Consider the following 25,706-nt stretch of genomic DNA (forward strand, 5'->3'; position numbering starts at 1 on the left):
TCTAAGTATTTAAAAAAATATCGGTTCCTTCTTTACAATCTGCCTATGACATTCAGCAAGCATACTTTCCATTTCTTTGACATGGAAATTAAAGCAAAGTGAGGTGTTTTACTATAGACCGTACAATAAGTTCCTTCATTGTAGGTCATTACATTAGCACACTGAAACAGCAGACCCAGCAGTTAGTCTTTCTGATGATTATCTTTCCATATGCGGTTTTCTCTGAAATTGGGCCCTAAGGAATTAAGAGAAAGTATCTCTATTCTGGAATGTAAAATTAAAATAGATTTCCAGTTACGTATGTTACACTCTGGCAGGTTTGATGGCTTCTGATCTAGCTTACTTTTTTTTTTTTTCTCTTTCCACACAGATTGATAGAACTACATTCTCCTGATAGCAGGAACACGTTGATCCTACGCTGCAAGGATACAGCCACCGCGCACTCCTGGTTCGTAGCTATCCACACCAACATAATGGCTCTCCTCCCACAGGTACTGGCTGAACTCAATGCCATGCTTGGTGCAACCACTACAGCAGGAGGCAGCAAGGAGGTCAAGCACATTGCCTGGCTGGCAGAACAGGTAGGTTGAGAGGCAGGGCAAGGGCTCACCGGGTCACCATTCAGAGCCAAGGTGGTTCCCCTATTTCATATATCAATAATATTTATCATGCAGTCAGGTCCTGGATGTCTAGCTTACAGATCTTTTGTTTGTTGGTCTTGTGTTTCTCCTCCCTGCCGTTTAGTTATTTGTTGCTAATTATCACCTCCACCAGAAGCCCTGACTGTCATGTTAGTCATCATCACAACATAACTAAAAAGAGACTCTTACTACCATCTCTGTCCTTAATGACAGAGGATAATTTTCATGATTTTAGAATAGGATCAGCAAACTTTTTCTGCAAAGGTGCAGATAGTGTCACAACTACTTGACTCTACAGTTGCAGCAAGAGAACAGTGGTAGACAGTATGAAAATGGAGAGATGTGGCTATGTTTCAATAAAACTTTATTTACAAAAACAGGTACTGGGCTGCATTTGGCCCATGGGTCATAGTTTCACAACCCCTGTTCTAGTCTACTGCCAGTGTCAGGAACAGAAAGCTTACTCTCTTGTTCTGGGAAAGGTATAAAATATGCAAATATTTTACAAGCCATTAGCCAAATGTATACTTGTCTTCCACAACTGAAAAATGAAAAGAGGAAAAGCAAAACCTAAGTAGACATTGGGTAAAAGGAAAGGAAGAACTTAATCCAAGTTAGTTTGAATCCCATTTTAACAAAAGGGAAACTTTGAGTATACATGTGTTATAGTACATGCTTTTTCTTTTGGGTCTTTCACTGTCAGCTGGGGCACCAGGAGTTGAAAAAGGAAGACTGGACTAAGGATTCCAAGATGAGTGTTCAAGTGGTAGTTCTGGTTTCCACTGCTCTTAGATCTTTCTAAAGGTTCCTTTGTCTCTTTGAATCCTAGTTCCCTCATTTGTGTCCAGAGGGACAGAGATTATGTCAGTATCAGCCCAGGAATATTTTGTTCTTCTGTTTTTGTTTTGTTTTAATTACAGTTTGTGAGGTCTGGCCCCCCCATGCCCCACCTCAACAGAATTCTGATTTGATAGAACTGTGGTGGGGTCTCGCAGTCTTGTTTGGTAACTTGCCAGGAGATTATGTGGAGACCAACATTGGACTTCACTAATCTGTTTTTTCTTTTGAGCTCTGAAATTTTATAAATGTTTCAAATAATAATTATAATAAATTAGAACACAGAATTAGCACTGTGATAATTTCTAGGAAGCATAATAAGGATAACTAAGCAGAGAAGAAACCAATGAGAATCATGGTATAAGTACTCATGACTTTGAAAGTTTTAGTATTTTAGTTATGTTTATCATTGGTTCTGTATTTTCAAGTTTTTTATTTTAATTCCAACATAGTTAACATACACTGTTATATTAGTTTCAGGTGTACGATATGATGATTCAACAATTCTGTGCATTACTCAGTGCTCATCATGGTAAGTCTGCTCTTTAAACCCCATCACCTATTTCACCCATTACCCCATTCACCTCCTTTCTGATTTTACTATCAGTTTGTTCTCTATAGTTAAGAGTCTGTTTCTTGGAAAATTAATAACTGTTTTTCTTAAACTATTCTAAAAAATAGAAAAGGAAGGAAAACTTCCAAATTCATTCTATGAGACCAGCATTACCCTGATACCAAACCAGATAAAGACACCACTAAAAAAGAGAACTATAGGCCAAATCCCTGATGAGCATAGATGAAAAATTCTCAAAAAAATACTACCAAACCAAATTCAAAAATACATTAAAAAAAAATCATTCATCTCAATCAAATGGGATTTATTCCTGGGTTATAAGGGTGGTTGGATTCACAAATCATTCAGTGTGATACATCACATCAATAAGAGAAAGGATAAGAACCATATGATCATTTCAATAGATGCAGAAAAAGCTTTTGACAATGTGTAACATCCGTTCATGATAAAATCCCTTAACAAAGTAGGTTTAGAAGGAACATACCTCAACATAATAAAGGCTGGATGTGAAAAACCCACAGCAAATATCATACTTAAAGGATGTCCACTGTCATCACTTTTATTTAACATAGTACTAGAAGTCCTAGCCACAGCAATCAGACAACAAAAAGAAATAAAAGAGATTTGAATTGGTAGGGAAGAAGTAAAATTTTCACTATTTGCAGATGACATGATACTCTATATGGAAAACCTAAAAGACTCCACCAAAAAACTACTAGAACTGATAAATGAATTCAGTAAAATCTGCAGGATACAAAATGAGTGTGCAGAAGTCTGCTGCACTTATACACTAAAAGTGAAGCAGCAGAAAGAGAAATTAAGGGGGAAAAATCCCATTTACAATTGCACCCAAAATAATAAGATATCTAGGGATAAACCTAACCAAAGAAGTGAAAGACCTGTACTCAGAAAACTATAAAATACTGATGAAGGAGATTGAAGATGACAAAGAAATAGAAAGACATACCATGCTTGTGAATTGGAAAAACAAATATTGTTAAAATGTCTATACTACCCAAAACAATCTACACATTTAGTGCAGTCCCTATCAAAATACCAACAGTATTTTTCACAGAACCAGAACAAAGTATACTAAAATTTGTGTGGAACTGCAAAAGACCCCAGAGAGCCAAAGCAATCTTGAAAAAGAAAAGCGAAGCTGGAGGCGTCATAATTCTCAACTTCAAGTTGTATTACAAAACTGTAGTAATCAAAACAGTATGGTACTGACACAAAAATAGACATAGATCAATGGAACAGAATAGAAAATCAGAAGTAAACCCACAATTACATGGTCAGTTAATCTTCAACAAAGGTGGAAAGAATATCCAATGGGAAAAAGAAGATCTCTACAATAAATGGTGCTGGGAAAACTGGACAGCTCTATGCAAAAGATTGAAACTGGACCACTTTTTTGCACCATACACAAAAAGAAATTCAAAATTGATTAAAGACCTAAAGGTGAGGGACACCTGGGTGGCTCAGTCGGTTAACTGGCTGCCTTTGGCTCAGGTCATGACCCCAGCATCCTGGGATGGAGTCCCGCATCCCTCTGCCTGCTGCTCCCCCTGCTTGTGTACTCTCCCTCTCTGACAAATAAATAAATAAAAATCTTAAAAAAAAAAAAAAAAGACCTAAATGTGAGACCTGAAACCATAAAAGTCCTAGAAGAGAACACAGGCAGTAATTTCTCTGACATCGGCTGTAGGAACATCTTTCCAGACGTCTCCTGAGGCAAGGGAAATAAAAGCAAAAATAAACTATTGGAACTTCATCAAAATAAAAAACTTCTGCACAGTGAAAGAAACAATTAACAAAACTAAAAAGAAGCCTACTGAATGGGAGAAGGTATTTGCAAATGACATATTCGACAAAGGGTTAGCCAAAATATCTAAAGAACTTATACAGCTCAACTCCCCCAAAAAACAAAAGAAGCAACTGTTGGTGAGGATGTGGAGAAAAAGAAACCCTTGTTCACTGTTGGTGGGAATGCAAATTGGTGCAACCACTGTGGAAAATAGTATGCAGATTCCTCATAAAATTAAACATAGAACTGCCTTATGATCCTGCAATCGCACTACTGGGTATTTACCCAAAGAATATAAGAACACTGATTCGAAAGGTTACATGCACCTGAATGTTTATTTATTGCAGCATTATTTACAGTAGCCAAGATACGGAAGCAGCCAAGTGTCCAATGACAAATAGATAAAGAAATGTGGTGTATATATACACAATGGAATATTATTCAGCCATAAAAAAGAATGAAATCTTGACATTTGCAACAATATGGATGGGGCTAGACAGTATAATGCTAAGTGAAAACAGTCAGAGAAAAATACCATATGGTTTCACTCATATGTGAAATTTAAGAAACAAACAAACAAACAAAAAAAGCAAAGGGAAAATATAAGAGAGACAGAGACAAATCAAGAAACACACCCTTAACTATAGAGAACAAACTGATGGTTACCAGAGGGGAGATGGGTGGAGAGATGGGTTGAATGGGTGGTGGGGATTAAAGAGTGCACTTGTCATGATGATCACCTGGTGATGTATGGAAGCCTTGAATCACTATATTGCACACCTGAAACTAATGTTAACACTGTATGTTAACTACATTAAAATTAAAATAGAATCTTAAAAAAATAAAATGCATTTTTTATCCTTATTAAAAAAGTTTGTTTCTTGGTTTGCCTCTGTTTTTTACCTTTGTTCATTTGCTTTATTTCTTAAATTCCACATATGAGTGAAATCATATGGTATTTGTCTTTCTCTGACTGGTTTATTTCACTTAGCATAATTCTCCAGTTGCATCCATGTTGCTGCAAATAGCAAGATTCCACTCTTTTTATTAGCTGAATAATATTCCATTGTGTGTATGTGTGTGTGTGTGTGTATCACATCTTTTTTCTTTTTTTTAAGATTTTATTTCTAAGTAATCTCTACACCCAGCGTGGGGCTTGAATTTAACAACCCTCAGAGATCAAGTCAGGCGCCCCTATACCACATCTTCTTTATTCAGTCATCTATTGATGGACACTTGGGCTGCCCTCACAGTTTGGCTATTGTAAATAATCTGCTATAAGCAGAGGGGTGCATATATCCTTCAAATTAGTATTTTTGTATTCTTTGGGTATTCTTACCCAGTAGTTTGATTACTGGACTTTAGGGTATTCTTACCCAGTAGTTTGATTTCTGGATTTTAGGGTAGTTCTATTTTTAATTTTTTGAGAAACCTCCATATTGTTTTTCCATAGTGACTGCACCAGTTTGCATTCCCACCAACAGTGTTAAGAGGGTTCTTTTCTCTGCACATCCTCACCAATACCTATTGTATTTTTTTATATCAACCATCCTGACAGGTGTGAGGTGATAGCTCATTGTAGTTTTGATTTGCATTTTCCTGATGAGTAATGTTGAGCGTCTTTTTGTGTCTATTGGCGACCTGGATGATGTCTTTGTAGAAATGTTTGTTCATGTCTTCTGTCAAGTTTTTAATTGGATTATTTGGTTTTTGGGTGTTGAGTTGTATAAGTTCATTGTTTCTAAATTTTTATATGCTCCTTGAAAATCTCAGCTGAATGGTAATTGTGCTGTGCTTTCAGCAATGTTAGAAATCTTCACGATTTTGAAAGTGCATTCATTCACGTGGTTCACAGGTCAGAATAAAAAGTTAATGGGTGAAAAATCTTACTCTCCTTTCTATCCCCCATCCACCCAGTTCCCACCCCTTTTCCCCAGAGGGGTAATCACTTTCACTCCTTCCTAGCGAATCTTTTGAGAGTTTCTTTATGCAAATAAAAGTAAATATGAACCCATATTCTTCTTTTTCTCTTTTATAAAAGAAGACAGCATATTATGCATACTACTTTATACCTTGCTCTTTTTTTCATTAAACAATATATTCTAGAGATCTTTCTGTATCAATGCAGAGAGAGCATTCTTTCTTTACAACTGTGTGGGCTTCCATTGTGTGGACATAATGAAATAAGCACCCCTCCTCCCAGTTTTGTTGTTTACAATCTTTTGCCATTATAAAGGATGGTACAGTGAATAACCTTGTAACTTGTCCTTCCATACATGTGCTATCCAAACTCTTTGGTTTCCACGTTCAGATAGATGAGATAACAAAGGAACCTGTACTATCTGAATATATTTGATTCTTAACTTTCTGGGAATGAGTAGTAAAACTTTGGTTAGTAAGGGATTTATCCAAAAATGTAACTGATGTAGCAGTTACTAAATTTGGATATTGAGAGTTTAGAGAGTACGGGATATTTCTGAACCTAGAGGATAAGTCCCCAGAAGTGCTGGGTCCAAGGGTGTGTTATCTATTGCTATATGACAAATGACTCCAAAACTTAATGGCCTTAAAATAACAAGTATTTACCTCACATAGTTTCTGAAAATCAGAAATACAGCCGTGGTGTAGCTGGGTGGTTCAGGCTTGGGATCCCTCAAGAAGCTGCAGTCAAGCTGTCAGCCAGGGGGCAGTCACCGGAGGGCTTGACTGAGGTTGGGAGGTCTGCTTCCAGCATGATTCATTCATGTGGCTGTTAGCAGGAGGCCTCAGTTTCTTGCCATGCAGGCCTTAGTACAGGGCTGCCTGAGTGTCCTTCTTAAGACACGGCTACTGGTTTTCCCCAAAGTGAGGGATCTGAAAGAAAGAACAAGCTAGAAGCCATAGTATCTTTTATGACCTAGTCTCTTCTGCTGTATTCTTTTCATTAGCAAGTTACTAAGTCCACTCTACACCCAAGGGGCTCTACCTCTTAAAGGGAGGAGTAGTAAAGAATTTGTGGACATATTTTTAAAGAACCACAAAGGGTATATGCATTTGTCATTTTGATAAATACTGCCAAATTGCCTTCCATCAGGGTTGAACTAATTTAGATTCCAACCAGCAATATGCGAGAGTTGTTAAACTTTTAAAGTGAAATTAGTTTGGTTTATGATACATAAAGACAAGTAGAAAGGAGAAAAACAAAGCTACCAATTCATCACAATATGTCTTTTATGGACCGTATTTATGTAGTGTTTCTTCCAATCAATTTTGAGCTCTTGCAAGATGGGAGCACATTTTTTCCCAAATCTTTACTGCCCCCAGAGAACTTAGCCTAATGCTATGTATATAGTAGATACTCAGTAATTTTTTTTGTTTATATCTATATACATCTAAAAAGCAAGCAAACAAATCACTAATTATAAAATATTGTCCAAGAACACAAGCTCAGCTTTGGGAAATAATACTAAGTAAAAAAGTTTAATCTCTTTAAAAAATCGTGCCACTGAACCAATTCAACGTACTATTTCTAAAATACTCTTGATTTTTACTTTTTCGAAGTAGTTATTTGGGTTGTCCAAATCAGATATCACTGTCGGTATAAGGTGTTCAGGCAAGACTGGATACATTTCTCAGAGGTATTTTAATGAGCTTATGTATCTGATAAAGGTTGAATTCATTAAATGCCAAAGCCTTTTCTAAAAGATTGTTTAGTTCTTTGAGTACGAAAGTGGTCAAAATAATTTCAGATTATATAATTTGTTCGCTATAGGTAAGCATTTCTTTTGGCATGAGGTATACTTACTGAAAATCTTGCATATAAATAAAGTTGTTTCACTCTACTTAGAAAAGATAGTTGTGGGGCACCAGGGTGGCTCAGTCCATTGAGTGTCTGACCCTTGATTTCTGCTCAGGTCATGATTTCAGGGTCCTGGGATTAGCCCCTGTCAGGTGGGATTCTCTGTCTGCCCCTCCCCCCATGCTCATGCTTTCTCTCTCTCTCTTTCTCTAACAAAAAGAAAAAAGAAAAGAAAAGATAGTCATTTTACAGAGATAAATTTAGGAAGGATCATTTATTTAACTTTAAATGATCTCTCCTTAATTTATCTTTTTTGTTATTTCACATTGTTAAAAACTGAGTTTGCTTAAAACAGGGAAAACCTATACTACAGATATTTGGTAAACAATAGATTATCTGTTCTCTGCTCAGGGACTTCTGTCTCTTCATTGATACTGATTTTTATGTGATTGATAGTTTACTTTTTAGTTGGTTATATTCTTAAAAGAGAATTTTCTTTAAGTCCACCAAATGGGGGGACATATATTACCTATAAAACCAGTATTTTTAGGCAGTTGAGTATTGATTAGAAAAGCCAAGACAGCCAAAGAAAGCTTTGTTTCCACAGTTCCTAATTTGTTCCTGATAATTCTCAAAATGTATAAATACTCAACTTAGGAACATATACACTAAATCAGCATTAGTGGAATGGCTTGATTGATTTATAGGATTAAGATTTAGGGAATGAATAGTAGCTATTAGTAGTTTTTCATCCTTAGTGTTATTCAACTCTGTTTATTAAAAAATAAACTTTGGACAAGTCTCTTGTTTGGCCAGGTGTGTGCGTGTGTGGGTGTTGGAACACAAGCAAACCAGAATCCTAACATTAGTATCCCTTTTTTCTCTGGTCAAAACCTTAATAGTAGAGCCCCCAGGCTGCTTGTACTGATACCACAACCGAAAATCCGTGCTATATATAGCAGGCAGCATTTTGACTCCACTGAAAGCAAACAGTATCCTCATAACTTAAGGCAAGTAGAAAAACAGAATGACTTAAACTGACGTTTCATTTTTCTGCAATGGTAAGTAGAAGAGGGAAAAGAAATTCTCTAAAAACTAAGGACTCAAAAAGGCCAAAGAATAAACACTTTTTAAAAATTGTTAGTTAAACAAAAAATTCTCTATCTTGAACTTAGATATTGCTTCTGTTGGTATTAGCAGTTTTCCTTTATTGCCTAAAATATCTTCTTTGGGAAGAAATACATTTAATATAGGTTTTCCAAATGCATGTACTCTGATCTAGCCTTCAAAATATCTCTTACAAGAGAAAAATATAGGGGAAAAATTAATTTTAAAAAGTCAGACTGCTGCGGCGCCTGGGTGGCTCAGTCAATTAAGCATCTGACTCTTTATTTCGGCTCAGGGTTGTGAGGGTGAGCCCTGCACTGGATTCTCTCTCTCCCATTCCCTCTATCTCTCCCGTCTCCCTCCTCCCTCTCTCCGTATTTTTAAGAAAAAACCAAAAATCAGGTTACCTTTTTAACCTCTTGGGAAGATAGGTTTTACATTATAGTAGTCCCCCTTATGCGTGGAGGATATGTTTCAAGACCCCCAGTTGATCCCTGATACCACAGATGGTACCGAATGTTATATATATATTATGTTTTTTCCTATTCATACACACATATGATAAAATCTAATTTATAAGTTAGGCACAGTAAGAGATTAACAACAGCTAATAATAAAACAGAACAATTACAACAATATACTGTAATAAAAGTTATATGAATGTGGTCTCTTCATCTTTCTCTCAAATATCTTATTGTACTATATTAGCGATTTTTATGATGTTGTGAGATGGCGTGAGGTGAATGGCATAGGCAATGTGATGGAGCATTAGGCTACGATTGACCTTTTAATCACATGTCAGAAGGAGGATCATCTGCTTCAGGACCATGGTTGACTGTGGGTTACTGAAACTGTGAAAGGCAAAACTGTGGATAAGGAAAGACTACCATATCTTCCTTTTGAAATATTATTCATAATAATCTCAGAGACAAAGACTTAGAAATCCCTTTGGGTTATCTGTGACCTAAAAATGTAAGAACCCAAGAGAACCTCTTTGGAACTGATATTTTCCCTCCAGGTATTATAGAGTTACCCAGAGACTAAATATAGAATTTTAGAAAACTTGGGTTCACTGATAAGAAAAGTAAAGTAATTTCTACAGTACCTTGTTGGAATCTCAAGAGTAGGGTCATATATTTTGTGTTTTCAGAACGTGTAAGAACATGGGTCACTTCAGTGGCTACAGTTCATTTCTAGCTCCTGGAATCAGTTTGTGGTTCTTACTACGAGGGGAAAGTTCTGGTGGTAGATGTTATAACACAGAACCGAACCACTCAGTCCAATTTTCAGATTATAGATACATTTTTTTAAGCTTTTATTTATTTGGCATAGAGAGAGAGAGCGCTCACACAAGCAGGGGGGAGGCAGCAGGCAGAACGAGAGGGAGAAGCCGGCTCCCCTTCCAAGTCAGGAGCCCGATGTGGGGCACGACCCAAGCCAAAGGCAGATGCCTAACCAACTGATCCACCCAGGCGTCCCCATAGATACATTCTTAAGGTGCTCTGACTTGTCCAAATGACCTTCAGAAGTCATTAAGGAAAAGAAAATAAGAAGTAGCTTTGAAGACAACTCTGTAAGAGACAACTGAGTCATCATTTTTGATTTCTCCTTGAAGCCATCAGTGGTAGCTAAAGCATCTATGTTTTTTTGTTTTTGTTTTAGGCTCTGTATAAAAATAACCCTATTGTTAAGCATTCCTTGTTTGTCATTTCATGGGGGAAATGTTTTGATATACCAGGGATTTTGTTCAGCATAGTCTTTCGCTTCTGGGCTTTGGATCCTTGACAATATGGATAAATAGTGGTTGTTTTCCTACATTTTTAAATCCTCACAGAGGTAACTGAGCTTTATGCGGGTAAATGCAATGGTACATTTGAAACAGAAACAGAAACTTCCTAAAGTATAATGGGGAACTCTCTAAAAACAGAGTCCTATCACTAAATGATGTCTCTAACTCAATCTGGGAGAGCTTTTCCAGCTTACACAGTCCGCCTCACACCTCCCGTTGAAGAGTCCCAGCCAGTGGAAAGGAACCTGATGGGATGTTTCCTGTTCTTCAAGCCTGTTAAGTTCAGGGAACATAATGGGGACCCATGTTAGACCATTGCTGAAGGGACTTTTGCAGCTACATATCATTATAGTTAGCTCTGCTTTCTGGATTTTACCATGTTAACAGGCAAAGCTAGATGGTGGAAGACAACAATGGAGACCTGTCTTAATGGCTGTGACTGAGAAGGATTTGCTGCTTTATGACTGTATGCCATGGACAAGGGATGCCTGGGCATCACCGTGTCATAGCTACCCTCTTGTTGCCACAAGGTAAGTCTAAAGACAAAGGAAATAAAATAACTATCCTACTCTAACTATACCAAAAAAATTTTAAAGTGAATTCTAGTCTCTTAGGAGTCTAAAATAGCATTTAAGTAGCAGTTGTAGATGGTTGAGACAAAAACTTTTCTTTCACAACCTTATTGATTATTTTGTAGCTCCCAGCTCAGTATATGTTTTCTGTCATTAGCATTTTTTAAGTTGTTGAAACAGCTTTCTATAACTGTTCCCTTCAGATCTTGCTTAGTCATGAAGATAAATAGTAGGTGTTTTTTTTTTCCTTTACTTTATTGACTGTGACTAGAAAACCACTGAAATCGGGGTAGCCTTTTGACTGAGTGATGAAATCACTTAAACCAGAATGTGGTACTGTGGATAAACCACACAATTCAGCCAAAATATTCTTCAATTCTCTTTCTAGTATAAGAGCACATAATTTTGATGCCAGCAAATAAACATCAATTTGACCTGAAGCAACAGGAAGTTTCTAGCATGCCAGATGTGGAAAGTTGGAAGGGAAAAGAATAGAGATATGTAGATTTGGGGGCCAAGATGTCTTAAGAGGTAACTAGAAACTAGTCTGAAACTAGAAAACATATTCACATTTAACTTTATTTGAGCTTAAAAAAGAATCTGGTTTTGAAGTAACTCAAAAACTATACATTAAAAGGAGCTCCACAGAAAAGTATTTGATAATAAAAAAAGCTACACGATGAGGCCATCTGGTATGTCCTCCAGGGAACGGTGTGGTGGGGGTAGGAGTGGTGATGAGGGTTCCTGCTTTGAGTAGACAAAGAGTCATTTGAGGAAAAGTATTCTTTAAATTACACATTATATAGGATGCCCTTCAACTTCCCAAGTTCTCTTACATGCGTCATTCTTTTTATAAAAATATAATTTTCACATAGCTTTTAGGAATTTCTCTGTAATTTAGAGTTGGAGCACCTAGATCACAGAATAGAGATAAAGCATTTGTTGAGCCTAAGAATTAGGGAGGTGGACCCTCATTAATTCCTTGAGGACATAAGGGTTCTGCATCTGTCAAATAAATAAATAAAATCTTTAAAAAAAAAAAAAAGAAAAAAGAAAAGAAAGACTGAATTTAACCATCAGTTCTCTGGTGTGGTTTTGTTTTATCCCCCCCTCTGGATTTTTCTTTAATCCCCACTAAATTACAGCCTCTCTGAGGTCAATAACTATGACTTAGTCATCTTAGCACTCCCATAATGCTTTGCATATAATAGGCCCTCAATAAATCTATTTGAGTTCAATTCTATTACATAAATTATAGTTTCTCAGTCATAGTTACATTGGGAGCATGACAGGAATCCTATGAAAACATGTGGACATATCTCAGTAGTTATAATTACAATTAATTTCCCAAGGATTTAGGGTTTATGAATATGATGAAAGAGATCTCTTAAGTTTAAATTTTATGGAAGAAGCTTGGACTCTAGTTATGATCATAGAATGCAAGGAGGGTAGCTTTATCCTTAGATATTTCCTTAATTGTGTGTCACTGGAGAGATGGAGCAGAAATCTGTGATATCCCATTAGATGAGCCTTTGTTCAATGCTAGAAACTACAATCTATAAACAAATAATTTCTGGCCATTGACTAGACGGGGCCTAGACCACCAAAGCACTTTGGTACTAAAGAAGGAAATGGGGTGGTTCTGTGTCTATTATCAGTGTGGCATTAATTTGCAAATAGGGAAAAGATATAAGTAAGATTTAAGAGCTAAAACTATAAACACATAGGAGAAAATACAGGAGTGTGTCTTTGTGACCTTAGCTTAGGCAAACTTTCTTGGATAGGACACCAAAAGCACAAGCAACAAGAGAAGAAATAAATAAATTGGACTTCATTAAAATTAAGAACTTTTATGCTTCAAATGTCACCATCAAGAAAGTGAAAAGACAACGCACAGAATGGGAGAGAATATGTGCAAATCATTTATCTAATTTGGGACTCGTATCTAAAAAATATAAAGAACTGTTACAACTCAATAATAAAAAAGGTAAACTATCCAATTAAAAAACGGGGAAGGATCTAAAAAAACATTTGTCTAAAGAAGATATACAAATGGCCAATAAGCACATGAAAAGATGCTCAACATAATTAGCCGTGAAGGAAATGCAGATTGAAACTGCAATGAGATACCACTTCCCACCCACAAGGATGGCGATAATTAAAAAGACAGATAATAACAAGTATAGACTAGGATGTGGAGAAAATGGAACCCTCCTACACTGCTGATGGGAATGTAAAATTGTGCAGTCGATGTGGGAAACAGTCTGGCAGTTCCTCAAAAGTCTAAACATAGAGTCACCATATGACCAAGCAATTCCACTCCTAAGTTGTATACCCAAAAGAAATGAAAACTTATGTTCACACAAAAACTGTTACATGAGGGGCGCCTGGGTGGCTCATTGGTTAAGCATCTGATTCTTGATCTCAGCTCAGGTCTTGATCTCAGGGTCATGAGCTGAAGCCTCACGTTGGGCTCCATGCTGGGCTTGGAGCTAACTTTAAAAAGAAAGTAAAGAAAAAACGTACATGTGAATGTTCCCAACAGCGTTGTTCATAACACCCAAACAAGGGAAACAGCCCCAAGTGTCCATCAATTGGTAAACAAATGTGGTATATCCATACAATGAAATATTATTCAGCAATTAAAAAGATGGATGCAACATGGATGAACCTTGAAAACATACTAAGTGAAAGTAGCCAGACACGAAAGACCACATATTGTATGATTTAGTTTATATCAAATATCCAGAATAGGCAAATCTATAGAAATAGAAAATAGGTTGGTCATTGCCAAGGATGGGGGAGGTTGGGAATGGGCATAGGACTTCTTTTTTGGGTCATGGAAGTGTGCTGAAATTGAATGTGGTGATGGTTGCACAATTCTGAGTGTGTTAAGATCCATTAATTATATCTCAGTAAAGCTGTTATAATTAGAACAACCGGTCCCCCCAAAAACCCCACAGATGTAATAGAAGAAACTAAGACCAATCCTTAATAAACTGCATTTGAATCCCTGTTTTGCCACCTATAGTAGGTAATTGGCAGCATGTTACTTAACCTTTCTGTGCCGTACAATTTTAATTTGTTTAGTGAATCCTAATGAGATAGGGTGAGTGTGACTATTAGATGAGTTAATACTTATAAAATGCTACAGTGGTACCTGACACATTGAAAATCTGTCAAGGAGGAATTCTGTGTAAAAAGTATAATTGGGTTGATTTAGCCATTGTTAAAAGAGGAGCTTAGCTCTACCCAGTAGTTTTTATACAGAGTGAAACTTTCATGTTAAATGTGAGGAATTCAAATGTATTATTTGGCTCAACCTAGACATGCAAATTGAACTTGGCCATAAATTAAATGGGTGGAGCCTATGGCTCTCTGAACATGTTGTTTATTAATAAGTTTATTTTGTGTTGCAGCAAGGATACTTTACTTCTTGTTCAGGAAGTACCGGTAGATTAGGTGCAAAGATGACAGGCAGATGAGAGGTTTATTTTTTCCATGTGGCCGTGTCAGCGAGGTGGAATTGGTTGAAGTCACTGCAAGATAGTACTAAGTGGGGCTTAATCATACTTTGCCTCCCATAGCGGGTAGAGTGTGGCCTCTGAGAAACCAAAGGATGGAACCAGACCAGGAGGTATCCCACAGAGAGCAGCAAGGCCAGAAAGTGGTATGTTTATGTCTTTTTGGTGTGGGGGAAAGCGAGGGTTTTAGATTTATGAGTAATGAGAAAGGGCTGAATATTCACTTTCATTAGTTCTACTTCTAATACTTTGGAACATATTCTTACGAGTAGATGAGACAAAGAAAAAAAGAAGATTGTATAAACACACAGGGAAGGAAAAGAAATAAGGACTTTGATTACCCACGAAAGCAGGTAGTCCCTAATAAAATAAGAGTTAATTGTAGTTCGAAAATCAAAGGATGTTGTTAGGGTAATATAAATTAACATCGTTTATTGGCTTGCACACTTACAGATTCTTAGAAACCAAGATATGTGTGTGTGTACACTTACTAGTGGGTATTTTCACACTGGTGAGGAATTTGAGTAAAATATGAGAGTGATAAATGAAGAAGATTTTTATTTAATTTTTTTAATTTTTATTTTACGTATTTCTTAAGATTAAGGATTAAGGCCAGATACATGATACAGGTAGAAAAAGACATTGGTTTTAAAGGTGCTATGGATTTTGCAGGATGTGCATTTTGTAGTCTTTTCCTATAAACTTTCTTTGACTGGAAGAGAAAAAGATCCAAAGAAAGTGTGGCTACTTTACAATGTGGAAAATTGACTGGTGTTGTGCTTACGGGATTTAGGGGGCAAAAGCTGCTAAAACGCCTTTGCATGAGCTCATCTGGCCTCCCCACTAAAGGGGTCCTTTTGGCAGAGTATTCTAACCAACTGCTGCTCAGCAAGAGTCCTGCAGCTGGTTTGAATTAGATCTCCTCTGCCAAATATTTCATAATCAAAACCTGTAGGAAAAAGTCTCCCAGACTTTATATTTTTTAATGTCTGACATGGGATTAGCAATCAAACTGAATATGGTAGAATCCACCTTGTCACTTTGCCCATGCTCTGTCTTACTTGGATCATATGTGGAATAATTTTGAAACTTAACCCTTGCTGAGATAACTCATGTTTAATTGACATGTTGGTTCTATAGGAATCAGCTCAGTGAGGCAGTTCTCAAAGCATACTGTTATGGACCTCTGAGGATCCCCTCTTCAGGGGGTCTTTGAGTTCAAAACTATTTTCCTAGTAATACTAAGATGCTATTTGCTTTCTTCCCTGTTGACATTTGTACTAAGGGTTGGTAAAATTGCTGGTGCATTAGCATGAATCAAGGTAGTTGATTCTATACCAAACTGTATGGACTTGGGGGGCGTGGCAGGGGATGCCAGTTTAACCTCAAAATGTCTTTGTTGCAGTAAAAATTTAGTTTTATTTAATCTTAACCCTTGAGTATTCATCTTAATATTCTGTAAGATGAGGTGGGAAGTACTGACAAAAGCACTTCTGCTGTGTACTGTAGTATGATGGTTGTCTCAAAGAAAAACATGTGTGGTTGACTTGATAGTTGAACTAGCTGTAATTTTTCATGGACCACCATTTTTTACTTGAAAAAACAACTTGAGAGAGTCTGGGAAGATGGTGGAATAAGAAGACCCTAAACTCACCTCATCCCACAGAAACATACAACTGGATAATACATCAGCATAAATAATCCAGAAAACGACCCAAAGGCTGGCAGAACAAGCACAACTAAAGGCAGAGAAGAGGTTGCATTGAAGAGGGTAGGAAGGGCAAAGACATGGTCAGGATATATAAGCAAGATATATAGAGATTAGCAAAAAATGCAAAAGAATGCTACTCTTCATATTAATCTTTTAATGCCTTTAGTTGTAGAGGGAGCCACAGGCGCAGCCACAGGGCAAGAAACAGACTATTACATCAGGAAGACTGCACAGGAAGACAAATCCCCGTAACACTTGGCTTTGAAGGGGAGAGGGGCCCAGTTTCTTGAGTTCTTACAACCAGTGGGACTTGAAGCCTGAAATTTTAAAAATCAGTGGGCTCAGCTCTGGGAAGGCCCCAAGGGTGTTAGGAAGCTGAGTCCCCATCCCCACCCTTTAAAGAGATAGCACAAGAAACCATCCAAGGAGATCCAGTGTAGAAGCAGCAGTTTAAAAAACAGCGCACTGGGGGCGCCTGGGTGGCCCAGATGGTTAAGCATCTACCTTCGGCTCAGGTCATGATCCCAGAATCCTGGGATCGAGCCCTGCATGGGGCTTCCTGCTCAGAGGGGAGTTTGCTTGTCCCTCTGCCTCTCCCCCGTCCCCCTCCCACCCCTCGTTTATATTTACTCTCGCTCAGTCTCTCTCTCAAATATATAAATAAAATCTTAAAAAAAATTGCTCTCAGACAATGTTTTTCATTTAGGACTTTTGAAAACGTGGATGAGGATTGTACCTCAAAGAGCGATAAATAAAATAGCTTGTTCTTAGCTTCATTGTAAGGCCATATACCTATAATATTTTCCTAAAAATTTGCTAGTTCCATTCTTCACTCCTCTAATGGTAATTTGAGCAGAAGGACTTTTTTTTTTAATTTAAGATTTTATTTATTTATCAGAGAGAGAGAGAGAGGACAAGCAGGGGGAGTGGCAGGCAGAGAGAGAAGCAGGCTCCCCGCTGAGCAAGGAGCCGGTTGTGGGACTCCATCCCAGGACCCTGGGATCATGACCTGAGCCCACTTAACTAACCGAGCCACCCAGGTGTCCGGAGCAGAAGGACTTCTAAGAGCAAATGGATGCCCCTTTACATTTCCTTTAGTTGTCAGAAAGCCACTGTTGGTTCAGATAAAAGGCAACAGTATGTCTTTCAAGAAAAAGGTAGTTTCTACTAATCTACCAACTGGTTTAGCCAAGTTAATCACACTAGTTCTCAACCCAAGATATACACTAGAATTACCTGGTGCGTAGCTTTAAAAAATTACTTACGTCTGGCTCAAATCCTCAAAAATTCAGACTTAACTGGTCTAGGGTGGGGCCCAGGCAATCTTATTCTTATTAATAAAAACTTATCCAGATGATTCAAATGTGTAGCCAGTTGAAGCACTAAACTAGTCATCTGCCAACTTTCTGGTCTGAGGACCTTTATATACTCTTAAAACCTAATGAAAACATAAAAATGCTTTTGCTTAAATGGGCTATACTGATTGATATTTACTATAATTAGAAATTTAGAACTGAGAAATTTTAAAAATATTAATTAATTTAAAAATAAAAGTAGGGCACCTGGGTGGCTCATTCAGTTAAGCATCTGCCTTCGGCTGGGGTCGTAATTCCGGGATCCTGGAATCGAGTCCCACATTGGAATCCCTGCCCCTCAGGGAGTCTGCTTCTCACTCTGCCCCTCCTCCCTCTCATTCTCTCAATTTTGCTCTCTCAAACAATAAATCAAATCTTAAAAAAAATAAAAATAGAAGTAAAAAAACCTATCATGTCTCAATAACTTATTTTTCTTAAAATAATATTTTCCAAAACAAAAAACAATTAATGTAAAGAGTGGCATTGTTTTACATTTTTTGCTAATCTCTATATATCTAGCTTAATAAAAGATAGATGAATTCTATCTCCTGTATTCTTTTTTTTTTTAAGATTTATTTGTTTTAAAGAGCAAGAGATAGAGTGGGGGGAGGGGCAGAGGGAGACAGAGACAAGTAGACTCCTGGCTGAGCTTGGAGCCCAACGTGGGGTTTGATCCCATAACCCTGAGATCATGACCTGAGCCAAAGTCAAGATTCTGATGCTCAACTGACTGAGCCATCCAGGTGCCCCTTCACTGTTACGTTTTTTTAGCAGCTTTACTGACATATAATTCATATGCCATACAATTCACCCATTCGAAGTGTGGTATTTAATGGTTTTTAGTATGTTCAGAGATTTGTGTGATCATCACTATAATCAATATTAAGACACTTTCATCATCCAAAAAAGGAAGTCCTTACCCATGGGCAGTTGCTTCTCATTTTCCCCAGCCAGCCCTCAGGAACCAGGAATCTAATTCTGTCTCTATAGATTTGCCTATTCTGGACATTTCATACAAATGGAATCATATGTAGCCTTTGATGTCTGGTTTCTTTCCCACAGCATACTGTTTTCAAGGTCGATCCATGTTGTAGTATGTGTCATAGCTTCATTTCTTTTTGTGGCTGAATGATCTTCCATTGTATGGATATACCACATTTATCAGTTGATGTCCATTTGACTTATTTATACTTTTTTAGTCTTATGAGTAATGCTGCTATAATATTCATATGCAAGTTTTTATGTGAACATATGTTGGTTTGGGGGCATATATAGCTAGGAATAGAATCGCTGGGTCATATGGAGGTCTATGTTTAACCTTTTTTGAGAAAGTACCAGGCTGTTTAGTACAGGCACTACATCATTTGAAATTCTCACCAGCAGGGTATGAGTTTTCCATTTTCTCCACGTCCTCATGGTTTTAAGTTGTATTTCCCTAACAGCTAATGAGGTCGAGCATCTTTTCATGTACTTATTGGCCATTTGTATAATTTCTTTGGAGCAGTATCTATTCAAATCCTTGATCCTCTAATTGGGTTGCCTTTTTATTATTGAGTTGTAAGAGTTCTTTATGTATTCTGTAGACAAATACCTTATCAAATATATGATTTGCAGATATTTTTCCTGTTCTGTGAGTTGTCTTTTCACTTTCTTGACAGTGTCATTGGAAGCACAAAAGTTTTTAATTTTGATGAAGTCCAGTTTATCAGTCTTGTCTTGCATTTTTGTGTCACATCTAAGAAGGCTTTCCCTAATCTGACGTCAAAAAAATTTACTCTCGTGTGCTCTTCTAAAAGTTTTATAGTTTTAGCTCTCACATTCATTCTTTTATCCATATAGAGTCAATTTTCATATAGTGTGAAGTAGTGATTAAACATCATTCTTTTGCTTGGAAATATTCAGTTATCACGGTACTATTTGTTAAAAAGACTGTTATTTCTCCGTTGAACTCTCTTGCCAAAAACCAATTGATCATAACTGTGAGGGTTTTTTTTTTTCTGGACTCTCAATTTTGTACCTTTGTGGTTAGTTTTGAAATCAGAAGTGTGAATCCTCCAATTTTGTTCTTTTTCAAATATTTCGGTGATTGTGAGTCCCTTGTATTTTCATATGGATGTTAGGATCAGCTTGTCAATTTCTGGAAAAAAAAAAAGACAGATGAAATTTGGTAGAGATTGCCTTGAATCTGTAGATCAATTTAGGGAATATTGTCATCTTAAAAATATTGTCCTCTGGTCCATGATACAGAGTATCTTTTTATTTATTTAGGTCTTAATTTCTTTCAGCAATGTTTTGTAGTTTTCTGAGTGTAAGTTTTATACTTCTTTTGCTAAATTTATTCCTAAGTATTTTTTCATTTTGATGTATTGTAAATGGATTTTTTTCTTAATTTCCTTTTTAGATTGTTCTCTCCTAGTATATATAATCAATAACATTGATTTTTTTTTGAGGGGTGGAAGGGGCAGAGGGAGAGGGAGAAAGAGAATCTTAAGTAGGCTTTATGCCCAGCATGGAACCCAAGGCAGGGCTCCATCTCATGACCCTGAGATCATGACCTGAACTGAAATCAAGAGTCAGACACTTAACCAACTGAGCTTACCCACATCGGGCTTCTTGGTCAGCAAGGAGCCTGCTTCTCCTTCTCCCTCTGCCTGCTGCTCCTCCTGCTTGTGCTCTTTCTCTGTCAAATAAATAAATAAAATCTTAAAGAAGAAAAAAAGATTTTATTTTTAAGTAATCTCTACACCCAACATGGGGCTCGAACTTACATCCCTGAGGTCGAGTCGCATGCTCTACTGACTGAGCCAGCCATGCTCCCCAGTTATGTCTCATTCTCATAATTTGCACAGCCTAAAAATAAAAGCTTTTAGAACAGACTGGAATTGCAAAATCCCCAGGTACATTTATCAGAAACAGCGGTCCCTTCCCCAGTGAACCAGGAGTTAGATGAAGGGTTCATATAAGCATTTCATTGAAACTCTGAGATGCACAGTCACTGATATGATTTATTGGCTTCAACTCACCATTCTACTTTCTGTAAGCTAAGTCAGGCAATATTTGTCTTTTTGTGACTGGCTTATTTCACTTAGTATAGTGTCTAAAAGGTTCATGTGTATTGGCGTGTATGACAGGATTTCCTTCTTTTTAAGACTGAATATTGTTGAATGTATTTACCACATTTTCTTTAGTCATTCATTCTGTCAGTAGACATTTAAGTTGCTTCTACCTCTTGGCTATTGTGGATAATGCTGCAATGAACATAGATGTAAAATATCTCAAGAATCTAATTTCAGTTTTTTTGGATATATACTAAGAAGTGAGTCTTTTGCCCATTTTTTAACTGGATTTTTTATTTTCTTACTGTTGAATTTTAAGAGTTCTTTGTATATTTTGGATATTAGTCCTTTATCAGGTATGTGTTTTTCATATATTTTCTCCTACTCTGTGGCTTGTCTTTTCATTCTTTTAACAATGTCTTTCAAAGAGTAGAAGTTTTTAACTTAGAAAGTACAACTTACCATTTTTTTTCACGGATCATGCTTTCGGTGTTGTATCTTTTTAGATTACCTAGATTTTCTCTTACAATGTCTTCCGGAAGTGTTATACTTTTGTGTTTTACATTTAGATCTAAGATCCATTTTGAATTAATTTTTCTGGAAAGTGTAAGGTCTTCCAAAAGAAAGCACCAGGCCTAGATGGGTTCGTTGGTGAATTCTACCAAACATTTAAGGAAGAAATTCCCTACAGTCTCTTTCAGAGGGTAGAAGCAGAGGGAATACTTTCTAATACCAACACCAAACAAAGACATTATAAGAAAACTGTACACCAATATCTCTCATGAATATAAATGCAAAAGTCCTCAACAAAGTATTAGCAAATCAAATCCAAAAAGTCTAAAAAGAATTATATACCATGACCAAGTGGGATTTATCCCAGATATGCAAGGCTGGTTCAATATTCGAAAATCAATTAATGTAATCCATCCCATCAACAAGCTAAACAAGAAAAATCATATGAATCTATCAAGAGATGCAGAAAAGTCATTTGACAAAATCTAACACCTGTTTATGGTTAAAAAAAAGTAAACTAGTAATAGAGGGGGAACATTCTCAACTTGATAAAGACTAGCTACAAAAAAATCTATTGCTAATATCATGTTTAATAGTGAGAAGCACAAAGCTTTCCCATTAAGATCAGGAACAAGGCAAGGATGACCTGAAAAGGATGCCATTCCTTTTCAACATTATACCAGCAATCCTTGCTAATGCAATAAGTTAAGAAAAGGAAGTAAAAGGTATACAGATAAGTGGTTGCCAGGAGGAAGGGCAGGGAATGAATAAGCAGAGCAAAGAGAATTTTTTAGGGCATTGAAAATACTTTGTATATTATAATGATGGATATATGTCATTACACATTTGTCCAAACCTTACAGAATGTACAACACCAAGAGTGACCCCTAAAGTAAACTATGGACTTTGAGTGATTATGATGTGTCATTGTAGGTTCATTCTTGGTAGGAAAAAAAAAAAAGTACCATCTAGTGAGTGAGTGATGTTGATGATAGGGGAGGATGTTCGTTTGTGTGAGCTTAACACTTCTTTATCAAAATTGAACCTTTTTTTTTTTTTGACATGCATAGCCTTTTCAAGAGCATAAAAAAGCCAATAGAAAATTGGGCCTTAGCTCATCCAGCCCAGTGTTCTGCCTGTGACTTGAGGGGTCATTTTATGGGAAAACAGAATGGTATATACTTCAAAAACTATAATATTGTTTTGAAATGTACTTTTCCAAAAACTGCAGATTGCTTTTATAACTTTCTGCTTACTTATCAGCATAAATGGCTGACATTTTCCTATACCAGTACATTGATTACTTTTGATCTTTGTTGTCTTTGTGGTCCTAGGTTGGTTCATTCTGGCTCCGGATGTCGATCACCCTCACTTGGATCTGACCTAACGTTTGCTACCAGAACAGGCTCTCGGCAGGGCATCGAGATGCATCTCTTCAGGGTGGAGACACATCGGGATCTGTCAACCTGGACCAGGATACTTGTTCAGGGTTGCCATGCTGCTGCTGAACTAATTAAGGAAGTCTCTCTAGGTATAGATCCTGACATACCATTTCTAATAGGAATTAAATGGAAATGTTATACTTTGTTTTAAAGTAAAAACCAGGGATGTCTGGGCGGCTCATTTGGTTGAGCATCCAGCTCTTGATTTCAGCCCAGGTCATGATCTCAGGGTCCTAAGATCGAGCCCCATGTCAGGCTCTGTGCTGGGTGTGGAGCCTGCTTGGGATTCTCCCTCTCCCTCTGCCCCTCGCATTCATGCCCTTTCTCTCTCTCTAAAATAAATAAATCTTAATAGAAAGGGGCACCTGGGTGGCTCAGTCGATTGAGCATCTGCCTTCCGCTAGGGTCATGATTCCAGGGTCCTGGGATCGAGCCCTGCATTGGACTCCCTGCTTGGCAGGAGTCTGCCTCTCCCTCTGCCTGCCACTCCCCTTGCTTATGCTCTCTCTATATATATCAAATGAATAAATAAAGTCTTTTTAAAAATCTTTAAAAAGAATAATAAAGTAAAATCCATTATCATATGGGCCAGACTCAAAAATATTCTAAAATATGGCAGCTTAATGTGATCATGGTGGAAGAAACCTGGTTTTTCTGTTTCGTTAGTAAAGTTTTCCTAAACCTTGTATATGGCTACTTCTTAGCACCCTATGTACAACATGGCAGTTTTGCTGTTAATCGTTTTAATCTGTATGTGATAGTACAACAACTCATTTACTAAATACTAGATGCACTAACCCTCTAGTTCAGAAGATTTAGAGCCTAAGATCTGGATAAACACCCTTAAAATATGGGCTTCTGGCAAGGCTTACGTCTACAGAAAAATAAGGAATTTTGCGTTTGAAAAGTTTGAAAATGTGTGCCCAGTACTTAGTGAAATAAGCATCTGAAGGAAAGAAGCCTGGTGGTGTCTTTTCATTGTTGCAGCGCCCTCTTGTGGCTGGTCTATATGGTTTCATTTGTATATATTTGTGTGTATGTACATGTATATATATGTATAGGTATTTCCAGATTGCTTTCCAGATTAACAAGAGCAAAGAATAATCAAAATGAAGACACAGAGTTTTTTTTTTTTAAATATTATTTATTTATTGGAGACAGAGAGCATGAGCTGGGGGAAGGGCAGAGGGAGAGGGACAAGCAGGCTCTCCACTGAGCAGGGAGCCCGACGCAGGGCTCAATCCCAGGACCCTGAGATCATAACCTGGCGAAGGCAGATGCTCAACCAACTGAGCCACCCAGGTGCCCCGAAGACACAGAGTTTCTAATATGGCTTGAATTAATTTGATTATCTTGGTTCCAAATCAGTTTACTTAATTTTGCTCCTGTTTTCTATGTATTTTATTTTATAAAGTTTTATAGAGTTTTATAAAAAGAGAAGATGTTCAAAGGGCAGAACGTCTTGTAATTTATCTTTCTTTCCATTGCTTTTGGAAAGGGAGGGCCCTCCATGGCTTTAGAACTGCATAGGCAGCATTTGCATGGGTCATCTTCTAACACTGGCAGAGGGACAGTTTTTTAAATGTTGTCAAAATGACATAATTCTTCAGCTCTTTAGTAATTGCTTGATATTTTCCTTACAACCACAGTGATGATTCAAGCAATGACACCAATAACCAGTAAGGCCCCAACCTTGGATTTTGACCAAAGCCACCACATCCACACTGTCTTTCTCACTTGTGTGTTTCCCACCCGTTTTCTCTATGGAGTGGTTGGTGACCACATTAAGGGCTGCAGGGCTCTGGTTTTAGTCTTGGCCACATAACGTGCTTTCTGGGTTGTGTCCTCAATGTGAAGGTCTGCAATGCTCTGTGTTTCCTTGGGGAGCCCAAGAAATTCTTTAGGCCCTTTCCTGGCATCTGGGATCACCATATCTTCTTTAAGAATCCAGAGAGAAGGCTGCCTGGGTGGCTCAGATGATTAAGCGTCTGCCTTTGGGTCAGGTCATGATCCCAGGGTGCTTGGGTCAAGCCCTACATCCAGGCTCCCTGCTCAGTGAGTCTGCTTCTCCCTCTCCCTCTGCCCGTCCCCCCTGCTCATGCTCTCTCTCTCTCTCTCAAATAATTAAATAAAATCTTTTTTTTTTTTTTTTTTGATTTTATTTATTTATTCGGCAGAGGGGCAGCCAGTGAGAGAGGGAACACAAGCAGGGGGAGTGGGAGAGGAAGAAGCAGGCTCCTAGCAGAGGACCCTGACGTGGGGCTCGATCCCGGAACGCCGGGATCACGCCCTGAGCCGAAGGCAGACGCTTAACCGCTGTGCCACCCAGGCGCCCCAAATAATTAAATAAAATCTTAAAAAAAAAAAAAAAAGAATCCAGAGAGAGATGCTTCCCAAAAGAAAGAACGCAACTTAGATTTTTAACATTTTTTAGTTTCGTGTCGTTGCTTTGGTGTCTGGCATCTGAACTTCTGGCAGGAAACAAAACTCTGTCCAGTCTCTGGCTCACAGTTGTTTCAGTACAGATGGCTTGAGGGGGGAGAGAAAAAGAATTGGCTGGGTCCTAATACTTTAATATAGACAAAAGAAACGTATTTTTTGCTAGTTTTGAACTTTCTCATTGCCATATACAGCTGTAGTTTGATATTACCTTTGTAATACTTTCATTTCCAGAATTCAGATCAAATGATGTACTTACTAATCACTTACCTTGTATTTAGAGCTGTGCCACATGTATTAAACTGGCTGAAGGTAAACTGCTTTGATGAGAGCCAGAATTCCTTTAAAATGTGTTTGTGTATGTGTGTGTGCGTGCTCCAAATCTACTATGACTTTTTTTTTAAGATTTTATTTATTTATTTGACAGAGAGAGAGACAGCCATCGAGAGAGGGAACACAAGCAGGGGGAGTGGGAGAGGAAGAAGCAGGCTCCCAGGGGAGCAGGGAGCCCGATGCGGGGCTTGATCCCAGGATCCTGGGATCACGCCCTGGGCTGAAGAC

At 37.6% G+C, this 25,706-nt stretch overlaps 1 protein-coding gene across 1 annotated transcript in view; it reads left to right on the plus strand.

Annotated features, from left to right (window-relative positions):
- Positions 1–25,706, plus strand: part of SNTB2 (syntrophin beta 2) — a 103,718-nt gene that overhangs the window by 60,598 nt on the left and 17,414 nt on the right. Inside the window, exons 3-5 of the mRNA XM_034639036.1 lie at positions 371–581; positions 10,921–11,063; positions 22,599–22,795. Of these exons, the coding sequence (XP_034494927.1) occupies positions 371–581; positions 10,921–11,063; positions 22,599–22,795 (551 nt within the window). The remainder of the gene's footprint in view (positions 1–370; positions 582–10,920; positions 11,064–22,598; positions 22,796–25,706) is intronic.

The sequence above is a fragment of the Ailuropoda melanoleuca genome, chromosome 12 (genome assembly GCF_002007445.2).
Source record: "Ailuropoda melanoleuca isolate Jingjing chromosome 12, ASM200744v2, whole genome shotgun sequence".
NCBI classification, from domain to species: Eukaryota; Metazoa; Chordata; class Mammalia; order Carnivora; family Ursidae; genus Ailuropoda; species Ailuropoda melanoleuca.